Here is a 20,106-nt window from a genome sequence, read left to right on the forward strand (position 1 = left end):
GTTTATGGTCAGGTGGGGCCCACAGGCCTTTTGGCCTAGATCTCGGTTGGAGACAGTTTTCATATAATAAGGCTATATTTTGGCCTATGACCCTTTAGCGAGGTCGATTTGGGATGACCTTAGGATCGATCAAGGTTCTCAACTGCCCTATTCTTTCCGAATATAGTGCCATAAGATCATGTGTGCTACCAGAAAGTTGAAAATTCTGATTACTAAAGATCGGATTCGATAATCTCCTTCTTGCATTTGATGATGTGCTTGACTGGCTCCTTCAGCTCTCGTATCCAGATCAAGGTAGATGAACATCACCATCACCACCACAACAACAAAGCCTTATCCCATTAAGTAAATTTGATTGTATATATGAATCCTAGAACACAAAGCATTATCCCACTAAGTGGGTCGAATGTATGATTAATAGAACGCCATTGTACTCGGTTTTGTGTCAAATCTTATGTTAGATCCAAGTACTCTAAGTCTCTTGTTAGAGTCTTTTTCCAAGTCTTCTTAGGTCTTCCTTTATCTCTTTGGCCTTGAGCCTCTGTCTCGTAATCGCATCTTCTAACCAGAGCATCTGTAGGTCTTCATTTCACATGTCCAAACAACCTTAACCGATTTTCTCTCTTCTTATCTTCAATTGCAATTAATCCTACTTTACCTCGGATATCCTCGTTCCTAATCTTATCCTTTCTCGTATGCCCATACATCCAACGAAATATTTTCATCTCCGCTACACTAATTTTGTATATGTGTTGATGTTTGACTACTCAACATTCCGTGTCATAAAGCATTGTTAGCCTTATTGTTGTCTTATGAAATTTTCCCTTCAACTTTAGTGGCATACAATGGTCGCAGCTCAACACATCCGATGCATTCTTCTACTTCATCCATCCAGCTTGTATTGTATAGTTGATGTTTCCATCCAATTCTCCGTTCCTTTGCAAGATAGATCCAAGATAACGAAAACATTCACTCTTTGGTACTTTCTGACCTCTAATCCTCAGCTCGAGTGTAGTGGCACAAAACCAAACTCAGTGACGTTTTAGAATTCATATAGCCAATCCCATTTAGTAGGATACAGCTTTGTTGTTGTGTTTCATCACTACATGCATTTGTTAAAACAATCAGAAAACTCCTCTCTCCAAAGCACATCTGCTCTCAGTATATTATCCATGAATTTTTACCAAAACAAATTTGAAAACATATGATGAATACAAAGAATAAAAAATTTCAAGTTACATACATTACAACAAGAATCAAGATTTCAAGTTTGTTCAGCAACACAAGGGGCATATAATCAACCCATTTTCGTTACACTCGGGGCACTTATCCGGCTGCCCCTTATCGGCAATGAGCTTGCAGCTCCCACTGCATCGGAAGCAAATCACAAACCGAACTCCATCACAAGCTTCACAGGTGCCAATGGACCGATCCATCGGCACTCCTTCAAAAAGCGGCTTGAGCTTGCCTTGCTCATGAAGTGTCAAAACCTCCTCTGCTCCCCCGATATATCTCCCCTTTATGAAAAGCTTTGGAGGCAGTGCTTTGCAATCCAAAATCTTCCAAAGCTCTTGTCGGAATTCCATGTGCATTGACACATCTCGCTCAGTAGAACACAACCCGAAAACTCTCCAAAAGAAATCGAACGCTGTTGCAATCGTCAAAAGTCTTTCGAATCCCCCGAAGGGTTGTAGTGTAGAGAACTACCGATGATTCCAAACTACCAGGCGGACACTTTTCTTCGAAGCCTAATAGAGGGTCTTCATTTGAAGGCTGCTCTTGCTCTGGCTCGGGATCTGGCGCTTCTACAAAAATGGAGTCTATGTCTTCATTGAAGTAAGCCTCATATATTCCATCACCGCTTGCTGAAAGGCTAACAGTAGGTTCGGGTCGAAGAAGCTACCGGAGTTTAAGTCCGGTCTCCGGAAAGACAAGATGTCAATCTGCGACAAAGCGGTCTGTCTTCGATTTTCTGAAGCTTCAGAAGCTCTGTTTTCCTCCAAATTTGACTCTGTTTTAACCCAATTGTTGTTGGCCTCTACTTGGTGTTTCGCCTTCGTTTTAGGCCTAACGTTTTCCTTGTCGTTGATGTCGATATAATCGCCATCAGGCTCCGACTCTTCTTCATCTTCTAGGTCTCTCATAAGCTCGGTCACATCGATAATGTCAGGCTCTTGCTCCGTCACATTCTTCTCTAACCGTTTGATCTTCTCCTGCTGCTCTGTTTCTTTTGAAATGAAATTATGGTTCTGAATGTTGAGATTTGAATCCGCATATCCATCCGATGCATTTACCTGAAGAACTCGATCTTGCGGTTTCAGGTACCCAATTCCAATCGGTCCGACCTGACTTCAACTTCTTCATCAACTTCCCTTTCACCCCTTTCATTGTTTCCAAAATTGAGCTCCGAAAATCTGAACCAGGCAACAGAATTTGAACACGGAAATAAAAAAAAGGCGGGGATCGTAGAGATTAGAGAGAAAGAGGGGGAGAGCTAAGAGTAAACGAAGCTGCTGCTGCTTCTTCTTTCTCCGCCTTGACCTTGGTGGTGCTGCTACAGCCAGAGTTTTCCAACTTCCAACGGCTAAAAGTTGCTTTTGGAATTTTAAAATTCGAAAATGTGGGGAATGCTGGGAGACGCGGAACAAGATAAGTGTGTGGCTAACGGTCATAATTCACTAGTGGCTTCTTTCTACATCTCTTTAGCTTTTTTCACCTTTTTTGTCTTCCTTTTTCTCTGAAGGACATTGATGGATGGTTGATTGAGAAGCTAGCTATAGTATTAATCATCGAGGTGTATCTTTTTGGGACAGTGTCGTTCCTTCATAATTAATGAGTTGTTTGTCTGATGATTATACTATAACGTAGTCTGTTTTGTTTCTAGCATAAGTGGCTCCCTTGGGATTTTTGTCATGTTGTTTACCCGGGACGAGGTTTTCCATGCTCTCTGTGTTGGTTTCTTTAGCCTTAACCTGGGTGTGCTTAGAGGAGGTTTGAACTAGAGTTGTGTCAAAAATAAGATGTCATGCTTCCTTTAATTTAACGTTTATTTGATGGAATAGACGAAAATGAGGTGAATTGAGAATAACTGAGACAAAAATGGTAGTTTCATGGAGGAAAGTGAGACAAAACTAATGTCAAGAGATAAAGTAAAACTAAATGACAATTTTAAGGGGCAAATCAATTAACAAGACTTTTTTTTATAAAATAGTTTAGCTTCTCACACATGCATGTACATGTTTCTATTGATAATTATGGTCATCACTCATTAATATGCCACATCTCCCAGTTTTTTTTAAATTCCAAAAAATAAAATAAAACACAACATCCTCCTCCTCTGTTAGACCATGTTTAACCCTTGGGTCAAAACCTAAAATTTTTAATCCGAAAAATTTAAGTTTTAACCCAGAAACAATTTGTTCCCTCCAACCCTTTGGATTAAATTTTTAGCCCGAGATTACTAAAAATGAATTTAGGATAATTTTTTCCTTAAAGTAACTTTAAAAAAAAAAATTATGTAGGCTATACTAATTTAGTTTTATGAACATTTTAAATGGGTTAATTACACTAACACTCTATGAGGTTTATCGAGTTTTCACAAAATCCCCTCACATTTGAATTATTACACTAACACCGTCTCAGGTTTTAATTCTCTTTCACAAAACCCCTTCAGTCAAAATTCTGCTAATAAATTGACAACTTTACCCTTATAATTAATTAATTAATTAAATAATAAAGAAATATATTTAAAAAAATATTAAAAATAAGTAAATTAAACATTAAAATAAATAAAAAACTTAAAATATCGAAAAGGACAAAAAGAGTGGAAACCTAAACCCTACACAATTAAACGTCCCAGCATTGCCACCTTCATCCCTTTCCTCTCTGCTCCACCCTCTCGAAAAAAATTGAGGGCTAACCTTTGTTTTGTGTATGAATGCACTGTACACATGGTCCAGAACATAATGGAGCATTACCAGATTCACCATCACCATTTTTGAGAGAAACCTTGAAATTCAAACACCAAAATTTTCACTGAAGTTGGGTTTTTTTTTTTAATATATATATATATATATATATATATTTTATCTGAGATTATATGCAAAGTGTCAGAAACAGAGAAGAACCCAAAATCCAGAATGTTGGAAAAAAATAAAATTTGTGAATTTTATCATCTGAATCCTATCTCTCACCGATGCCACAGCAGTGCAGAGTTTTCCGTAGTGACTGATAATAATTCTTCTTATAGTAGTGGAACGATCAATGAAATGCTTTTTCTTTCTTGATAAATATATGACTTATGCTTGATGGAGGAGTTCAAGGATCTGAGCAGCGAGAGGCATGGGAATGATGGTGGTGGTGCAAATTAGTCATAGAAAGAAAGAGAGAGGGAGACGTTTTCAATTTATTTTTCAAATGTTTAATTTGTTTATTTTTAATATTTCCTTTTTCTAATATATTTCTTTATTATTTAATTAATTAGTTATAAGGGTAAAGTTGTCAATTTATGAGCAGAATTTTGACTAAAGGGTTATATGAAAGTAAATTAGAACTTGAGGGGGGTGTTAGTGTAATGTCTCAAATGTGAGGGGATTTTGTAAAAACTCAATAAACCTCAGGGAATGTTAGTGTAATTAACCTATTTTAAACTAAAAATATTTAGATTTCGATATAAATATTGAATAATCATTAAACTAACATTATGAAGCTCGTGGAACTCTATGAAAAAAATATGAAACACATAAAATATTTTTTTTATTACTTTAGTCATTGGATTTAAATTTGGACCATTAGATTTTATTTTTTTTACAGTTGGATTTGATCTTGTTAGATCTTAGCCGTTGAATTCAATGAATTTATAAATATAAAACGAAAAAAAAAAAACACATATATGATGGGTTAGCCCCACTAACACCCAAGAGACAAAGCGATTAAAACTCATATTTGTCTCTTGAAGTAAATTGGGATAAATTTATAACATAAAATTTGAGTTTTACCCGTCTAAAGTCATCATTATCATTTCCATGAACATAACAAGATGATGGACATGCATCTGTAACTATTAACGTTGCTTTTCCATGAACGTACATTTATGGATTTCCTATGACTCCATAAATTAACATTAATTAATTTTAATTTATAGCAAATACTTTATTTCTGAATGACACTAACAGGAAATTAAACCTTGTATATCTATATGATGAATGAATGCAATGAAACCGTTGAATTTCCAAAAACTATTTACTGCTGAAATGGAAATATGAACGGAAAACCTAATCAGGCCTTGACTGGTCGTTTGCGAGTTATAAATACTGACGACTTTACCATCTTTATGTATAAAACCGTTATCTATGTTAATATTCTAGTCTCTTCATTGCCTTTGCTAATTGCTTGCTACCCCTCTACCTAGCTATAAGTTACAACCGCAGAAAACTCTCTCTCTGTGTTTTCTTCAATGGCTGTGAAGAGTGAGCTTTCCATGGCATTAGTTGTGATGGTGGCGGTGGCGGCGGTGGGTTTGGTTGTTCCTGAGTCACTTGGTTGCGTACCAACCCCGAGTGGTGGTGTGAAATACACAGTCGGAGACCCCTTTTGGGCCATTCCTCAAAACCCTGATTACTACACAAACTGGTCCTCTAACCATTTCTTCAAGATCGGTGACTCCCTCGGTAATCCTATTCCCCGTGTATACATTTATATCACTCTGCCTCATATGCATTACTAAAAAAATGGCAACCACAAACCAACGAGGCTCTTCCTTATGCGAGGGTCGGAGGAAAGTTTATCGTACTCAGCCTTACCCTTACTTTGCAAAGAGATTGTTTCCACAACTCAAACTCCTAACCTTTTGGTGACAAAGGAGCAACCTTTTTGTTGCGTCAAGGCTTGCCCCTCCTCATATGCATTACTATATATGTATGCATATGTATACAACTCTGTGCACATACACACTGCTAAATTTCTTTTTCCAATTGTGGCAGTAATTTTTCTGGTATATTTGTTATGGCACGAGTGCGTGTTGACTTTTTTGGAGTTTCCATCGCAATTCCTTACTTTGAAATACTAAGTTCTTCACCCACTGCGCGGTTATATTGTGGTAAATTGGCACACAAAAACTTGTTATCATCAACTCCACATAAATCTTTTTCACACTTCGACTATATATAACATGAGAGATAAGAATTTACATGTTCTATATCAGATTGACTAAATTATATTATCTTTTTTTTTTGTTTTTCCTTGAAGTTTTTGCATTCGATACGGGGCGTTACAACCTCCTGCAAGTGACAAAGCAAGAGTATGAGAAGTGCACAGGTTACAAGCCACTGAAAGTGTTCAACACTGGTCCAGTGACTATTCCATTGGAAGAAAAGGGTGTGTTTTACTACATATGCAACATCTCTATGTACTGTAGTCTTGGCCAGAAGATTTCTATTAAAGTGAACGAGTGTCCTTGCCCACTACCAAGTCCACCTCCGTCTTCCTCACCTCCCGCTTCTCCAACTCCTGTTCCTCCGTCTTCACCACCACTCATATCAACTCCTCCGCCGTCTCCAAGCAGCCCTAACGGGTCCCAGCCTCCTTATGTGCAGGTTACAAGTCCAGCTCCGTCGCCAGTTGATAATGGTTCTCCTGAGGGTCCTTCAAACTCTGCAGCATTGATGCATAAAGGGATGTTTGGTGTTGGTTTTGGGGTGCTACTCCTCGTTTTTGGGTGATCTAGGAAAATAATTTGACTAGATTTAAGTTGTTTTCTTAGGATAGCAGAGTTTATGTGTTTAATTTCTTTGCAAACCTTAACCAGAATAATTTGATTACTTTATTGATATTAGATTAGAGGATTGAAGATCCTGTTTGGAGTACTTCGATCCAAACATGGGCAGACAAGAATTTCGTTATGACATACATGGGTCTTTTAGTCACTCAATCCTTTCAATAACATATAGCATTGCTTTTTATTGGTGGAACTGTTTGTACTATTTGGGAGATCCAATCGATTCTGCGAAAAGATTTATGATGTCCTAAAGTATCTACATTTTGAGAAGTTTACTCGTTAAATCTTGATCATTGTACCTTTGTCCAAAGATATATCGGTTTAAAGTTTAAATCTACAAAGTATAAAATACCTCAGTGTATACTAAAACATTTCCTGATTTTGACTACAATCCTAGTTGAGGTCATCAACTTTTGAAAGTTCTAACTTTCTTTGTTATAAACTCTCACGTATAATGTTCTAACATTACACGTGAAAGTTAAGGGCAAGGGCAAGGGCACTCGTTAACACTCAAGAGTTAACATTACACTTTAAGGGCAAGGGCAAGGGCAAGACCTCTCACGTATAATTATAAACGTAATGACCATAACCACACGTTTTATGAGCTGAGGGACCAATAGTAATGGATTTTTAGCTGAGGAATTATTGCTTCAATTTAATTAAAATTGAAGGACCATTTCTACAATGTACTCTATTTCATTGGTACAACACAAAAAGAACGAGCAGAACCGCTCAACAAATATTAAAGTGGAGTCAAAACTGTAGAAACCTAAAATAAGCAAGGGCCAAATTATTAAGAGTATGAATTCCATATCGGATAATCAAAAATCTCACAGGCATTTATTAAAAGTTGAGTTATTCCTCGTATTAATAATTTGTTTTATAGTAGAACAAGAACTTAATCAAGCTATATGGACAAAAAGATATACGTCAATAAAAAATCGTGTCCATAGTTCCCAAAATTGTATTGAAACATGGCACTAGCAGCAGATGCATATGGGGTTGGTAAATAAAGAGACTTGACATCGTACTTTGATATTGCCGATTCTGGTGACATGAGCTTGTAACTAAACGGAGCATTGCGCAATCGGTTATTTAAGGTTATAGGTTATAAGCTCAAGCCGCACGGACCAAAGATATACCAGTCAGCTGAGGTACCTTGCTACACATAACCTCTTAGCAGTTGTACTCTAACCAGCATCCAAAAGCAGCAGAACAAATTCTTAGCATTCAACATCATATTATATATAAGTAACCATCCACATTAAGTAGAATAAGCATCTCCTTAACAGCTATTGTTCCGAAGAAGTTTCGGATTCACAAACCAAACCAGAAATAAACGCTGGGAACCTAGACCAACAGACCACAGTGCCGATAACTTTTGTTTTTCTCAAATAACTTCATAAAGCTTAATCTAATCATTGCTGAGCACATTGAACCCTCTGGGCACCACCATGCATGTCCTCATCCTCATCATATGCCTCTTGAGCGTGTGCTTGCTTTCGACGCATTTCCTCCTCTATGTTTACATCATGCAGCGTGGTCTCCTCACATTCATCCAATTCCATGTCGGTAAGTTGTGCCGAAGTCCTGGGGGGGAGGACAGTCTCCAGGGCCTTGCACTGTTCTGGGTTCAGTGAGTCGGGGAACTCCACTGTGAAATGAATATATAACTTACCTTTCATGAATGACCTCTGGTACATTGGCATGCCCTCATCGTTTATAGCCTTGAATTGATCTGAGAGACACCGGTGAAGATAGAAACAGAATCAGGGTAACTACAAAAAAATCTGATGCAACAAAAAATTTCACACTAAGAGCTAAAAAAAACTAATGGTCTAGTTTTCACTCCTGATGCATTTCGTAATTGTGTACTGAATAACCTTATAGAAATTAACAACACCTTGTCAAATTACCAACATCTTATCAAATTAATAAGTAAACAAGTGAGAACTATAAGAAAAATTTCCAACTCAAAATGGAGAATGAGAACTTGACTACACAAGCATGTTTGTTATTCTAATCTTGTCCACGAGTATGAAAGAGTTAAATTACGACTTTGGGGACAAGTTGCAAATATCAATTGGTCCACAATAATTGCACCGCAGCAAGTAGAACACATGAGTCACTAACTACGAGAGAGAGAGAGAGAGAGAGAGAGAGCTATTATAGGGATAAAGGGAGATATAAGGTAATATGTTTTAAATTTAAAAGGCAAATATGTTATTCCCACCCACTCCGTTTTCTTATTCTCCATTAGATTTAGAACATATTACCTTCTCACTCCCATTATTCCTGTAATAACCTTGAATCCTTGTTATTTTTCTCTTTTCCAGAAAAATTGGTCATCTTTGAATGGCTGTGCACATATTGCCATCACATATTCATTAGTTGTGATGTTTGTTTTCTGTTCATGTATTTTTGGTTGTTTGTTCTCTCTTTGCGACATACCCAAACACTTACGCTGATACATGTATAAAACACCAATCAAAATAATCATCATAGGTTCAAGTGAATACGAACTACACATTTATTTGACCAACCCCAATAAAGGTAGTATAGGAAAAAAAACCAAGAACCAATAAGACAATGACTCAAAACATCAAGAATTAACCAAATCACAAGTACAGGGCAACTATTCAGAATGAATACAGTAATGATGAAACTTACCAGGCTTTACAACTTCTCCAGGATGAGATTTAATGAGGAGTTGTCTTCCATCCAAATGCGTTAATATGAATTGAAAGCCACAAAGCGATTCCATAAGTGACAATGTATGTTCAAAGAAAAGGTCATCACCCTTTCTCTTAAACTTAGGGTGCTCTTTTTGTTGTAGGACAAAAACAATATCACCTGTAACGGTGTCCGGCTGTAGAATGAAATAAAACGAAGAGAAAATAGCATGGATCAATAGATATACCAAAGATAACTGACATACAGAGGTACTGAACAACCGAACCTCCAAAGTTCAAAATGAAAGCATGTACACCTACCGCTTCATCAGCTTCACCAGGGAATGTTATCCTCTGCCCATTTTGCATGCCCTTCTCTACAATTACTTCCAAGACTTTCTTTTCCTGAACAACCTTCTCACCCTTACATTGTGCGCAGCGATCCTTGTCATTAATGGTCTCGCCAGTACCCTTGCACTCATTGCAAGGATGTTGCATTTGCTGGATCATCGAGGGGCCAAGATGTCTAATAGACACTTTCATTCCAGAACCTTGGCAGCCAGGACATGTCATTGAAGCACCTGACTTTGACCCTTTACTGAATCATGTCAAATACCAACCCCATATCAGAACCATAGAGCACAAAAGTAAATTTCGGATAACATTCAACTTATTAAACACTAACCCCTTGCACTTGGAGCAGATTACGTTGCGCGAGAGAGAAAGCTTTTTGGATGTCCCATTGTAGAGATCTTCCAAAGAAACCTTAAGGGGATGGATTACATCCTCTCCCCTTCTCTGCCTTCGGCCTCTGCTGCTTCCACCACCTGAGAACATAGCATCAAAACACTCAATTCCAAATTACACAAAGTACAAACACAAGGAGCTCAGATCCAAACAGGGAAAATGCCTTACCACCGAATGGGTTTCCACCAAAGAAGGATTGGAAAATATCAAATGGGTCATGGCCGCCACCTCCGCCACCCATTCCTTCCTTGAGGGCATCCTCGCCATATTGGTCATAGATCTCACGTTTCTCCGGATCACTCAGAACCTCGTATGCTTGAGCCAACTCCTTAAACTAAATTACAAACCGGAATGGAAACAGTTAGAAAATCAACATCATAAGAAATTACTATTAAACTTTGCTTATTGACAATGAAATTCTAGCACAAGCAATCCCCGGCTCGAAGTTAAACTCGGTGCCCAAGTGTCTGAAGACAAACATATAATAGGATTGAAGAAACCAATGTTCACAAGTAAAACTGCTTTATGTGACACCTCTGAGTCATTAAAAACGATTCAGATGAATTATAAATTTCAATACTTTAACAATTCCAACTGCAGCAAACAACAATTCCTATAAAACCCAGGTATCCCCAACATTCCAAAGCATAAAAATAATTAAAAAATTAAGAAAAATATATGCCAGATCTTCATCAAGGGAATCATAGATTTGAACATTCAAGAAGCTGATTATTCAAAAATAAAACAAGAAAATATTATCAGAGGAAAGAGAAAGCAAAACCTTTTCGGGATCCCCGCCCTTATCAGGGTGGTTTTTGATGGCGGCTTTTCTGTAAGCCTTCTTCAGATCGTCCTGCGAAGCGGTCTTTGAAACTCCAAGGATCTCATAGTACTTGCTGTTATCGCTTTTCTTTGGAGCTCTCCCAAACATTCTCACTTATTCCCCTTAATCTGTTAAATAATTAAATATTAATTTAAAAAAAACACCATTAAATTTCAAAAAAATTAATAAGAAAAAACCCAAATCCCAGAACTCGATTCTGAAATTGATGCAGAGAAATGCAGAGAGCATACCGATTTTGAGATTCGATTAATTGGAGATATGTCGTCAGAGGGAGCAGAGAAGAACGATAGACGGCGAGGGAGGAAGAGGAGTGTGGATTCTGCCGGATCGGTATATTAAAGCGAGAGAATGGACGGCTGCGATTGATTGCGAACAGGGTGGTAGCTAAGGGTTAGTATTGACATTTACATGCAAACATATGTGTGGATATGCGAGCAAGGAAGGATCTAGAATTTGTCCTTTTTTTCTCCCTCCGGGTCTCTTACCTTTTTTTTTTTTTTTGCCGGAATATTGTTTTTATTGTGTAAGAATTGTTTTGGCATATTTGATTGTGTGATTATGTAAATTAGGAGAGATTATGTGGATTTGGAAGAATATTTTATATTTAATTGTATTATTTGGGGTCACTTAGTACTATAGTATAGTCGTATTATTCTTGCTTGTAAGTAAGAGATTTTAAATTCGATTCTATCTCTTTTTCATCCATGTCCTTCCGCCTCTTTAAATTTTTTATTTATAACATGTTTTTAGTACACTCCTGACATGTTATCAATATGCTCCTAACGCTAGGCTTCAGATTTGGAGAGGTCCCCTCAACAACGGAGTTTGGTTACATCAATCAAGTACTTCTATACATGATTTCAATTTAAAAAATTTCAACCTTAGTTGCATAAAACATTCACCATAAAGCAGGAGCCTAATTTTACTTTCGATTTTGTGAAGTGGACGCAAGCTGCAGTTAAGGGCAGAACCAAGATTTTTTTCTTGGATGGGCTAGTTGAAATTAATACCATAAAATCATATGTTCAATTTTTTTACTATATAAAATTATATAATAATCAACATAAAATAACAACAATGAAGTATAAGCTATTCTCAAAATTGTAACCCTAATCCATAAACTCAAGGACCATATAACTAATTAACCTACTAACTAACTCAAGAATAAGTAAATAAAGAAATAAAAAACACAAAAAAGATGACATTCATTAGAAAATCTCAACGAGAAGTAAGAAAATTGCGGACACAGAGATTTAAATGTGGATTAAAAACATTTTTTTTTTCTTCAGTAAAAAGCATAGAAGCAGCGCTAGCTTGCATAGTATAAATGGGATAAGGATCCTTGTGCTGGGAATCCTAGAGATTTCGTGATCATGATCGTTCATCATATATCGTACGGTCAGAAATAATTTGAAATTTAAAATTTAAAATTAAAATATAAATAGTACTTAACGAAAACTGATCTCACTATGTAGAATAAACGATCATGATCTGGTCGGATCCTTTTCCGTATAAATGGTCTTTTTGTTTACGGGTTTACCCAAAAACCTCACTGGGCCACAGCCCACAGCCCACTTAGCCATGTGAGTGACTCGCCCGTAGAGTGCCAGTAGACACGTGGAAGCACGTCTGAGGCAAGTTTGGCTAGCATTTTTCTAAAATATTTGAAGTTAAATGTTAAAAAAAAATTGTGAAAATCCAATCCGATTGGCTGAAATACCCACAGAAAAGATGGTATCTCACGTCAAGTGAAAGAGAACGACAATGGTTTTGATCTGTACATGGTTTTGTTAGTTTGACAACTTCCGACGTTGGTGTCACGCTAGTCTGACTCTAAATCACATAGCCAAATGGAAAGTTGAGAATAATTGGCTGAGGGCAGTTTAAAAGGAAGGCTGACGGTCTGTCTGTCTGGTTGTGTTTGGTGTCGGTCGCTGAATCGCAGAGGGAGACGATGGCGAACAGGATAGAGGGGTTCAACTTTGAGCAGAGGCATGGGAAGCAAAGGGTCAGGGTGGCGAGGGTCTGGCGGAACATCGACGGACGCCATACCATCGTTGAATGGAACGTCGGCATCAGCCTCCTCTCCGATTGCGTCTCTGCCTACACCCGCGACGACAACTCTGATATCGTTGCTACCGATACCATGAAGAACACTGTAAGTAATAAGCCTCTCTCTCTCTCTCTCTCGTCGAATTAAATCAACAATCCAAATGATTATTATTTCCATCCACTCTTAATTAATAGATTATGATCAGTGAAATGATATCATGTTACCTAGATTGATAAATCTTTTGTTAGTTTTTCAAAGATATGTTTTAGAGTTATTAGCGATCTTGATATTGGCGTGTCTTTTCATGTTGGTCCTTCCCATTTAAAATTGATAGAAGTGGTCTTAGAGACTGTTCGCGTCACTTATTTTGCTCTTTTTGTAAAAGATCTCCGTTAAATTGAAGAATCACAGTTCAAGTGGAGAGGTTGATTTGACAAAAATATCCTCAAATTGACGAAGATTTTGCACAGAAGAACCAAAATAATTGACAGTGTAGAAAACTACTCCTATTAATTTTAAATCTTAGGGACAGGTAGAATCCATGGGTGAAACTGCTGTGCAACATATCAACTCTAATGAACTATTGCTGAGCGATAACTCGTAAGGCATATTTAGCAGCTGATCATGATTCTCAGCACCAAATGGCAAAAATATCGGTTGAAACTGCGAGCGAGGAATTTAAGGTTCCTCAGTTAACATGGCTGCTTATGGACTCAAGTTCCAATTAACAGGATGATACTTTTAATGCAATGTTATACTGACACAAAAGAAAAATAATATGTACATATCCGTGTTGGTTAGCTTCCCCAGTGCTGGAAATCTGCTATATTTCCATCATTTAGGTTGCTATTCGCTTTGGGATTTAACGTAGTTGCAACACAGGTGTATGTTAAGGCAAAGGAATGTAAAGAAGAACTTTCAGTGGAGGAATTTGCAGTTCGACTTGCTAAGCACTTCACATCTGTTTACCAGCAGGTAAATACTATGTACTTCAAGTGTTTGTTTTTGAATTTCATCAGTTAATCCCATGCTGTAGATGAAAATAAAAAATGTTTGATATTTTTACCACTGTCACTGCTGAAATGATCGCTGTTTGTTGTTATTCTTGGTTTGCTTCCTGGTTAACTAATCAAGCTTTCATCTGGACAGCGTAATGTTTTTTTTCCTTATCCCTGAAGGCATGACTCATGGTATCTTTTTAAGCTTCTGTTTCATCGGTTGTCTTAAGTTTGGACTTTTTCTGTGCTCTCTCTCTCTCTCTCTCTAGTGGTTCGTGTGAAACTTGGTGTCAATCAGCTTTAATGAAACAAATTGTGTCTGGACTGTGTGCTATTGTAAGATCAAAAAAAAAATTTCGAGCTAGATATGCTCTCAAGTGAACACAAACAACCGCCCTCTCTCCATACGCACAGAATTTCACACTTTGAATACTGCCTGGTTGCAACTGCAGCACCTCCTTCTGGCCTTGTCTAATGCTTTTGTATTTGCATAATCTAGAAAGAAAGCTGTCGTTTTTGAAATATGAAAACAAATTACGAAAAGGAGAAAGCTTTCCTTCCTGCAACATTTACTGCTAGTTATAGTAGTCTCCCTGAGAGAGACTTCGATAGAGATAGATGAAGATTGGTAATGATAAGGAATATTTGGACACAAACTTCCTCTGCCTACTGTGTTGGACAATATTTACAATTTTATCTTGCTTTTCATTTAAAGATTACATTCAAATTGGCATCTCATATTTTTTTTTTTTTCTGGTAATATTTGTTGTTGGTAATATTTGATAGTTGGTGAAAAAATCCGGTTGTTCTTATTTTTGTAGGTCACTACTGCCATAGTAAGGATTGTGGAGAAGCCATGGGAGCGTGCATATGTAGACGGTCAACCACATGAACATGGTTAGTCTATCTTCTGTCCTGCATACAAGTGCGGGCAAAGCTATAAAGCTACTGTATATGATATCAACTATCTAGTGAAGACTTTATGATGCAGGGCAATCACAATAAGCTGCTGTCGAGCAGGTAACATAGCAAGGAAATAGAGAGATAAAAGCAATAGAATTGAAGTAGAAAGGACGATAATTGAGTTCTAGGGAGAATCCCAAGCGAAACTCTTAAATCTGAAACTGGAATACATTTGAAAAAAAACACTGGATACATGGTTCTCTTAATAGCCTATTTATACTAGAGTACAGCTGCCCAGAAACCCTAATCTTGTACGCTAAGAAATCTCATCCAACTAGGACTTACGTAATTAATCACATTCCTATTTAGAATACATTAAACACATAGGGAAGCATAGAAAATATTAAAGCACATATATTCTGAAAGTATTTCCAAGCATATTGATTTGCAATCCGGAGACATCCATTCTGTTCATTTTTTTAATTTTTAATTTTTTTTCATTGCCATATTTGTTAAAGGTTTCAAATTAGGATCCGAGAAGCGTACAACAGAGGTAATTTTAAAGAAATCTGGTGCACTGCGGGTGACTTCTGGGATTGAAGGACTATCTCTGCTAAAGACAACAAAGGTAATCTTATCCAATCAAATTTATATCAAGGTTTTAAAAATTGAAGGTGTAATGTGACAATGGATATCATAATCAATTACTCTGTGTATAATCAAGAAAGGAATCTGCGGGGGGTGGGGGTGGGGACCAAAAGCTAAATCGATCCAAAACTTCATCTACCCTGAATAATCCTAAATACTCATTCTGTTTAACTCCATCCATATGATCTAAAAAACTGTCATGCCCTTCTACAAGTAACAGTTTTTACAACATTGTCTTTCTCAAGATTTTAAGCTGCATAAGACCCTCGTAACATCTGTTTTGGACCGCCTAACTTGAATGAGCCTCCTTAAACAATTTCTACCAGATCTGTATCGTAAATGGACAATTAAGAAAAGATGATTAACAGTTCCTTCCCCTGTCCTTCAAAGAAATTTATGGAGCCTTCTTTGAATCTGATTACAATTATTAATTTTCCCCTTGGTCATCAGGAATGCAAGCACTTGAATCTTAAGAGGAATCTTTGCCTTCCAAATTGGATCAAAAGAAAATGGATGCGAACTCTCCCCTATGTTATCCCCCATTGATTGTAACTGTCCCTTGAATATATACTCCAGCCCCTGACATTAGGGCAAACTCTTCCGACTGTTTAAGTCATTGAGATTCCTAACTAAGTCTTAACCGGAAGGAAACACAGGTGCATCTTAAAAATCTTGAAGCTTCTCGATGCTCTTGCTGGAGAGTGATAAGATCTGGAAACAGAACTCCCAATGCATTAACCTCCAGCTCCTTATGAGTTATCAAAATTTACCGTTTCGTGGTTTCTGACTAACATGATATCATCTGCACGTGGTTGTATTATCATGCTAATCCATTATGAATTTACTGAACAAAGAAGGGAGACAGAAAAAGTATGCATTGCAAACATTGCAAGTTGATATAATTTGGGAAGACTTTTAACTGCTATTTGCATATTAGCATGCATGTGTGTTCTTTTTCTCTTGAGTTTGTTGATTGATTGATACTGATGATTTTTTGTTTGGATTCTACCTGAACAGTCAGGTTTTGAGGGGTTTATTAGGGACAAATACACAGCTCTTCCTGACACACGAGAGAGGATTCTGGCTACAGAGATCACTGCATCATGGAAGTATGCATGTTTTCATTTGGTGACTTGATATAATGCTTGTTAAGTGGATTTCTAATACTTTGGCTTTCCTTTGCGGTTTCTTTTGTATTATAGTCTTCAGTGGTTACATTGAGTCTAGAGTTAATTTCCACAAGTGTTTGGAGACAACAAATCTACGTTACTGAAACAAATTGCATGCAGGTACCAATATGAATCCATATTTAGCATCCCTCAAAAGACGCTGTACTTCACTGAAAGATACCTGAGTGTGAAAAAAGCTCTGGCTGACACTTTCTATGGTCCTCCAAAGGAAGGAGTATACAGCCCGTCTGTCCAAAGCACTCTTTATCACATGGCAAAGACTGTTCTCAATGGGTATTTCTCTGTCAGCACACACATTCATATTGCATATGTTTGCTGAATAAAATACTTATTCATGTTCATGGTTACAGGTTTCCTGACATAGAAGCAGTACAACTGAAAATGCCAAATATCCATTTCTTACCTGTTAATCTATCTAACAAGGATAATACTATTGTGAAGGTAAGACTCTTTTGTTATGTAAGTTTTTGCATACAAAATCCATATACTTATTAACGTATTGAACTTCTGTTCGGTGGCACTCATCTGTAGAAGTGTAGTGTTTGAAAAGAGTAAATTGATTTCTTCCCAGTCTGGCATATTACTCAGCAAGCTTTCCTAAAACTATCTTTTCCTTTTATTCTGCTTAGTGCCATGTTGCTTTTTATCTCACATCCCTTGTTTCCCTGCAAAGTAGTTGTCCACTGCGGCGTGCAGTATATTTTGCCTTCCTGGTGCCTTCAGCCCTCACCCTTCATAGCTTGTTTAAAGTCTACTATCCCGATGGTCTCTTCTTTGTCCAGTAGTTCTGTGACTGTTGTTTGGAAACTGCTGTTTCTTTTGCCATACTGGAATTGGTATTCCCTGTGCTTTACAGGTTCAATTCACCTTGAGATCACGTAGGAAATAGGTTCTTCGTGATCAAGATTCATGACTAATATTCTTATGTCATTGTAATGTAGAATCGCAAAGATTCTGTTGTCAGAAACTAAATGTCTAGACTTCATCATTTGAATAATTTGCAAGTTGATAAAACCCAGCCAGTTATCGTGTACAATAAACTCGTGTTTTAGGGTTGTGACAATGACACATCTGTAAAATAAGGGATTAAGTTTAATGAGATAAGTCTGAAACCGAATCTTGGTACAACGAAAACAATACTCTAATGGACAAGACTTTCTGATGCATTGTACTTGTATGCATGTGGATTTTTATGGTGATGTTAAAATGTTAATCAATCGTTCTTTTCTTGGGGTATTAGTTAATGATGCGGTATCCTTCATTGACTCATGAAAATTTGTTTCTTCTTTTCCGTTGTTTGCAGTTTGAGGACGATGTTTATCTTCCAACAGATGAGCCACACGGATCAATAGAAGCTACTCTAAGCCGTTTCTGGTCAAAGATGTAGTTCTCGCCATTTCTGTACTTGTAAGCTTTTAAAGATACAGAAACAGTTCGTTCGACGTTTGAAGCTATAAGCTTAACTCTTCCTGTAAAGTAGAAAGTATTTCTGAAGAAGACTAAGTCCGACCTCAAGAATGTCTGGAGGTTTAGAACTGATGCAACTGTAAAATAGAAATAAGAGTGTGGATATGAAGAATAATGTTTGGAAGTCTGAAACAACTGAAAATCTAGAGTTTAATTCTACATATACATGGTCAATATGTTGTTTTGACAAACCAATATTCTTTTTATACGAGCGATATTTCAGGAAATTAAAACTGCTCTAGTTTAAAATGAAACCGAAGGAACGGTAAGACTTAATTAAGGATTATTCCGCTAAATCTAATTTAGCGAAATTTTTACAAATACATCTTTGCATGAGATGTCCTGGAGCATTGAATTATTGGATTTATATGGGTGGATCTTGACAATGTTAGTCTAAAAACCGTTTAAACATCAGTGTATCCCATACATCAGTTTTTGGGAAACTTCGTTTTTGTTACTTTAGAGACACACGCTAGAGGTTTGTTTTTAATTTTTATGTCGATGGAACCACATCCATGACGATCCATCGGATGCCGTAAGCCAACAGAAACAAGTCTCCTCCCATGTGGTGTGACAAATGTGTGTAGAACCATGTAGCACCCATGTAAGAGATGCAGTGTGGCAGATATCTAACACCAAACAAATCATGAAATTAAAATAAAAAACAAGCCTGGAGTCCATTGGCGCTAACCTCTGAGTAAAAATGAAAAAAGGAGTACAAAAGAAAAAAACGGGATGTGAAGAAAATCACTTAACAATCTAAATGCTTTGTTGCAGTATTTGAAGTCAATTGCGTATTTCGTGCGTTTTTCAACTTTTCTATATGCAAGATTAGTTTGACATATGGACATCGTAGCATCATGTTGCATTGCATCGTGTCAATGTCATGAGGTGAAAAGAAAGAGCGCGTTAGTAAAGAAAAATAAATCACTGTTGATGAAATTAAGTTGCCACGAGAATTCCACTCCACATTTAAATTTAGTAGGTAGGAAAATGCTTAATAGAAATCACTTTTAAAATGATGTTGTCACGAAAGTTACTCTCCTTCAACTTGACCACATTTGCATTGAAAGGTAGTAGGTAGGTTACAAACATAGAAAAATGATTGACTTTAGTAATCACTAGTGCATATTGAAATTAAACCCTATTTCTTTTGGATACAAACATAGAAAAATGTTCGTTGATTAAATGTGTGATCTGTTTTTAACTGCTATGGAGCTACATCTCTCAGCAACATTGTTGAGGAGATCTTAGTCCAAGTACTTCATGGCACCAAAATGTTCGTTGATTAAATGTATAAGTTGGTATACAAGGTCCAAAAGTTAGAAGCCGACAAGGCTCTTGAGCTTTTAAGTTTGAATGCTTTCAGAAGACAAGAACTTCAGATGATTCTTTGAGACTCGCACAACGTGCAATAACTTATACTCATGGCCTTCCGTCGGCTCTTAATCTTATAGGTTCTCATCTGAATAATAAAAGTACAGGTCGTTGGCAAGCTATATTGGATAGTTACGATCCTTACAGGTGGAGAACCTTATAAGGGATTTCAATGAATACTTCAGCAGAAGAGTTATGATGCCTGGGATGATGTCGTGCAATCACTTTTCTTGCTCAAGCTTCAAAACTGTAACATTACCACCAGAATCTCCATCATACCTGCAAACACAGTTGTCCAATACATAAATTTACTTGAAACAAATGAACCCGCCTATCTACTTGATCGATCCCAATTGGGAGTGACACACACTTACATGTAGGGACTATATGCTGCATAACGTTGGCAAGGTACTATCTTGTTGAAAAGGATGA

The 20,106-nt window shown here is 37.1% G+C and overlaps 3 protein-coding genes and 1 pseudogene across 3 annotated transcripts; 2 read left to right on the forward strand and 2 right to left on the reverse strand.

Moving 5' to 3' along the window:
• Window positions 1-1,140: 1,140 nt before the first annotated feature.
• On the reverse strand, window positions 1,141-2,762 carry LOC125478315 (annotated as a pseudogene).
• A 2,693-nt stretch (window positions 2,763-5,455) lies between these two features.
• LOC125478347 (cucumber peeling cupredoxin-like) lies at window positions 5,456-6,719 on the forward strand. Its single transcript, XM_048586493.1, has 2 exons — window positions 5,456-5,669; window positions 6,247-6,719. Exons 1-2 carry the CDS (start codon window positions 5,456-5,458, stop codon window positions 6,717-6,719), a joined length of 687 nt encoding a protein of 228 aa, XP_048442450.1.
• A 1,276-nt stretch (window positions 6,720-7,995) lies between these two features.
• LOC125478269 (dnaJ protein homolog) lies at window positions 7,996-11,430 on the reverse strand. The gene is made up of 7 exons (XM_048586336.1): window positions 11,269-11,430; window positions 10,976-11,145; window positions 10,363-10,528; window positions 10,133-10,274; window positions 9,769-10,045; window positions 9,446-9,644; window positions 7,996-8,513 (listed from the first exon to the last, which is right to left on the reverse strand). Exons 2-7 carry the CDS (start codon window positions 11,123-11,125, stop codon window positions 8,194-8,196), a joined length of 1,254 nt encoding a protein of 417 aa, XP_048442293.1. The 5' UTR covers window positions 11,126-11,145; window positions 11,269-11,430; the 3' UTR covers window positions 7,996-8,193.
• A 1,394-nt stretch (window positions 11,431-12,824) lies between these two features.
• LOC125478281 (uricase-2) lies at window positions 12,825-18,458 on the forward strand. Its single transcript, XM_048586354.1, has 8 exons — window positions 12,825-13,196; window positions 13,974-14,066; window positions 14,911-14,986; window positions 15,511-15,620; window positions 16,658-16,749; window positions 16,930-17,103; window positions 17,181-17,271; window positions 18,134-18,458. The coding sequence occupies exons 1-8, from the start codon at window positions 12,993-12,995 to the stop codon at window positions 18,215-18,217; spliced, it is 924 nt and encodes a 307-aa protein (XP_048442311.1). The 5' UTR covers window positions 12,825-12,992; the 3' UTR covers window positions 18,218-18,458.
• The last annotated feature ends 1,648 nt before the right edge of the window (window positions 18,459-20,106 follow it).

Source organism: the organism of the source record quoted next, unplaced genomic scaffold, assembly GCF_019419815.1.
Source record: "Pyrus x bretschneideri cultivar Hongxiangsu unplaced genomic scaffold, Pyrus_bretschneideri_v1 Contig24, whole genome shotgun sequence".
Classification (NCBI taxonomy): Eukaryota; Viridiplantae; Streptophyta; class Magnoliopsida; order Rosales; family Rosaceae; genus Pyrus; species Pyrus x bretschneideri.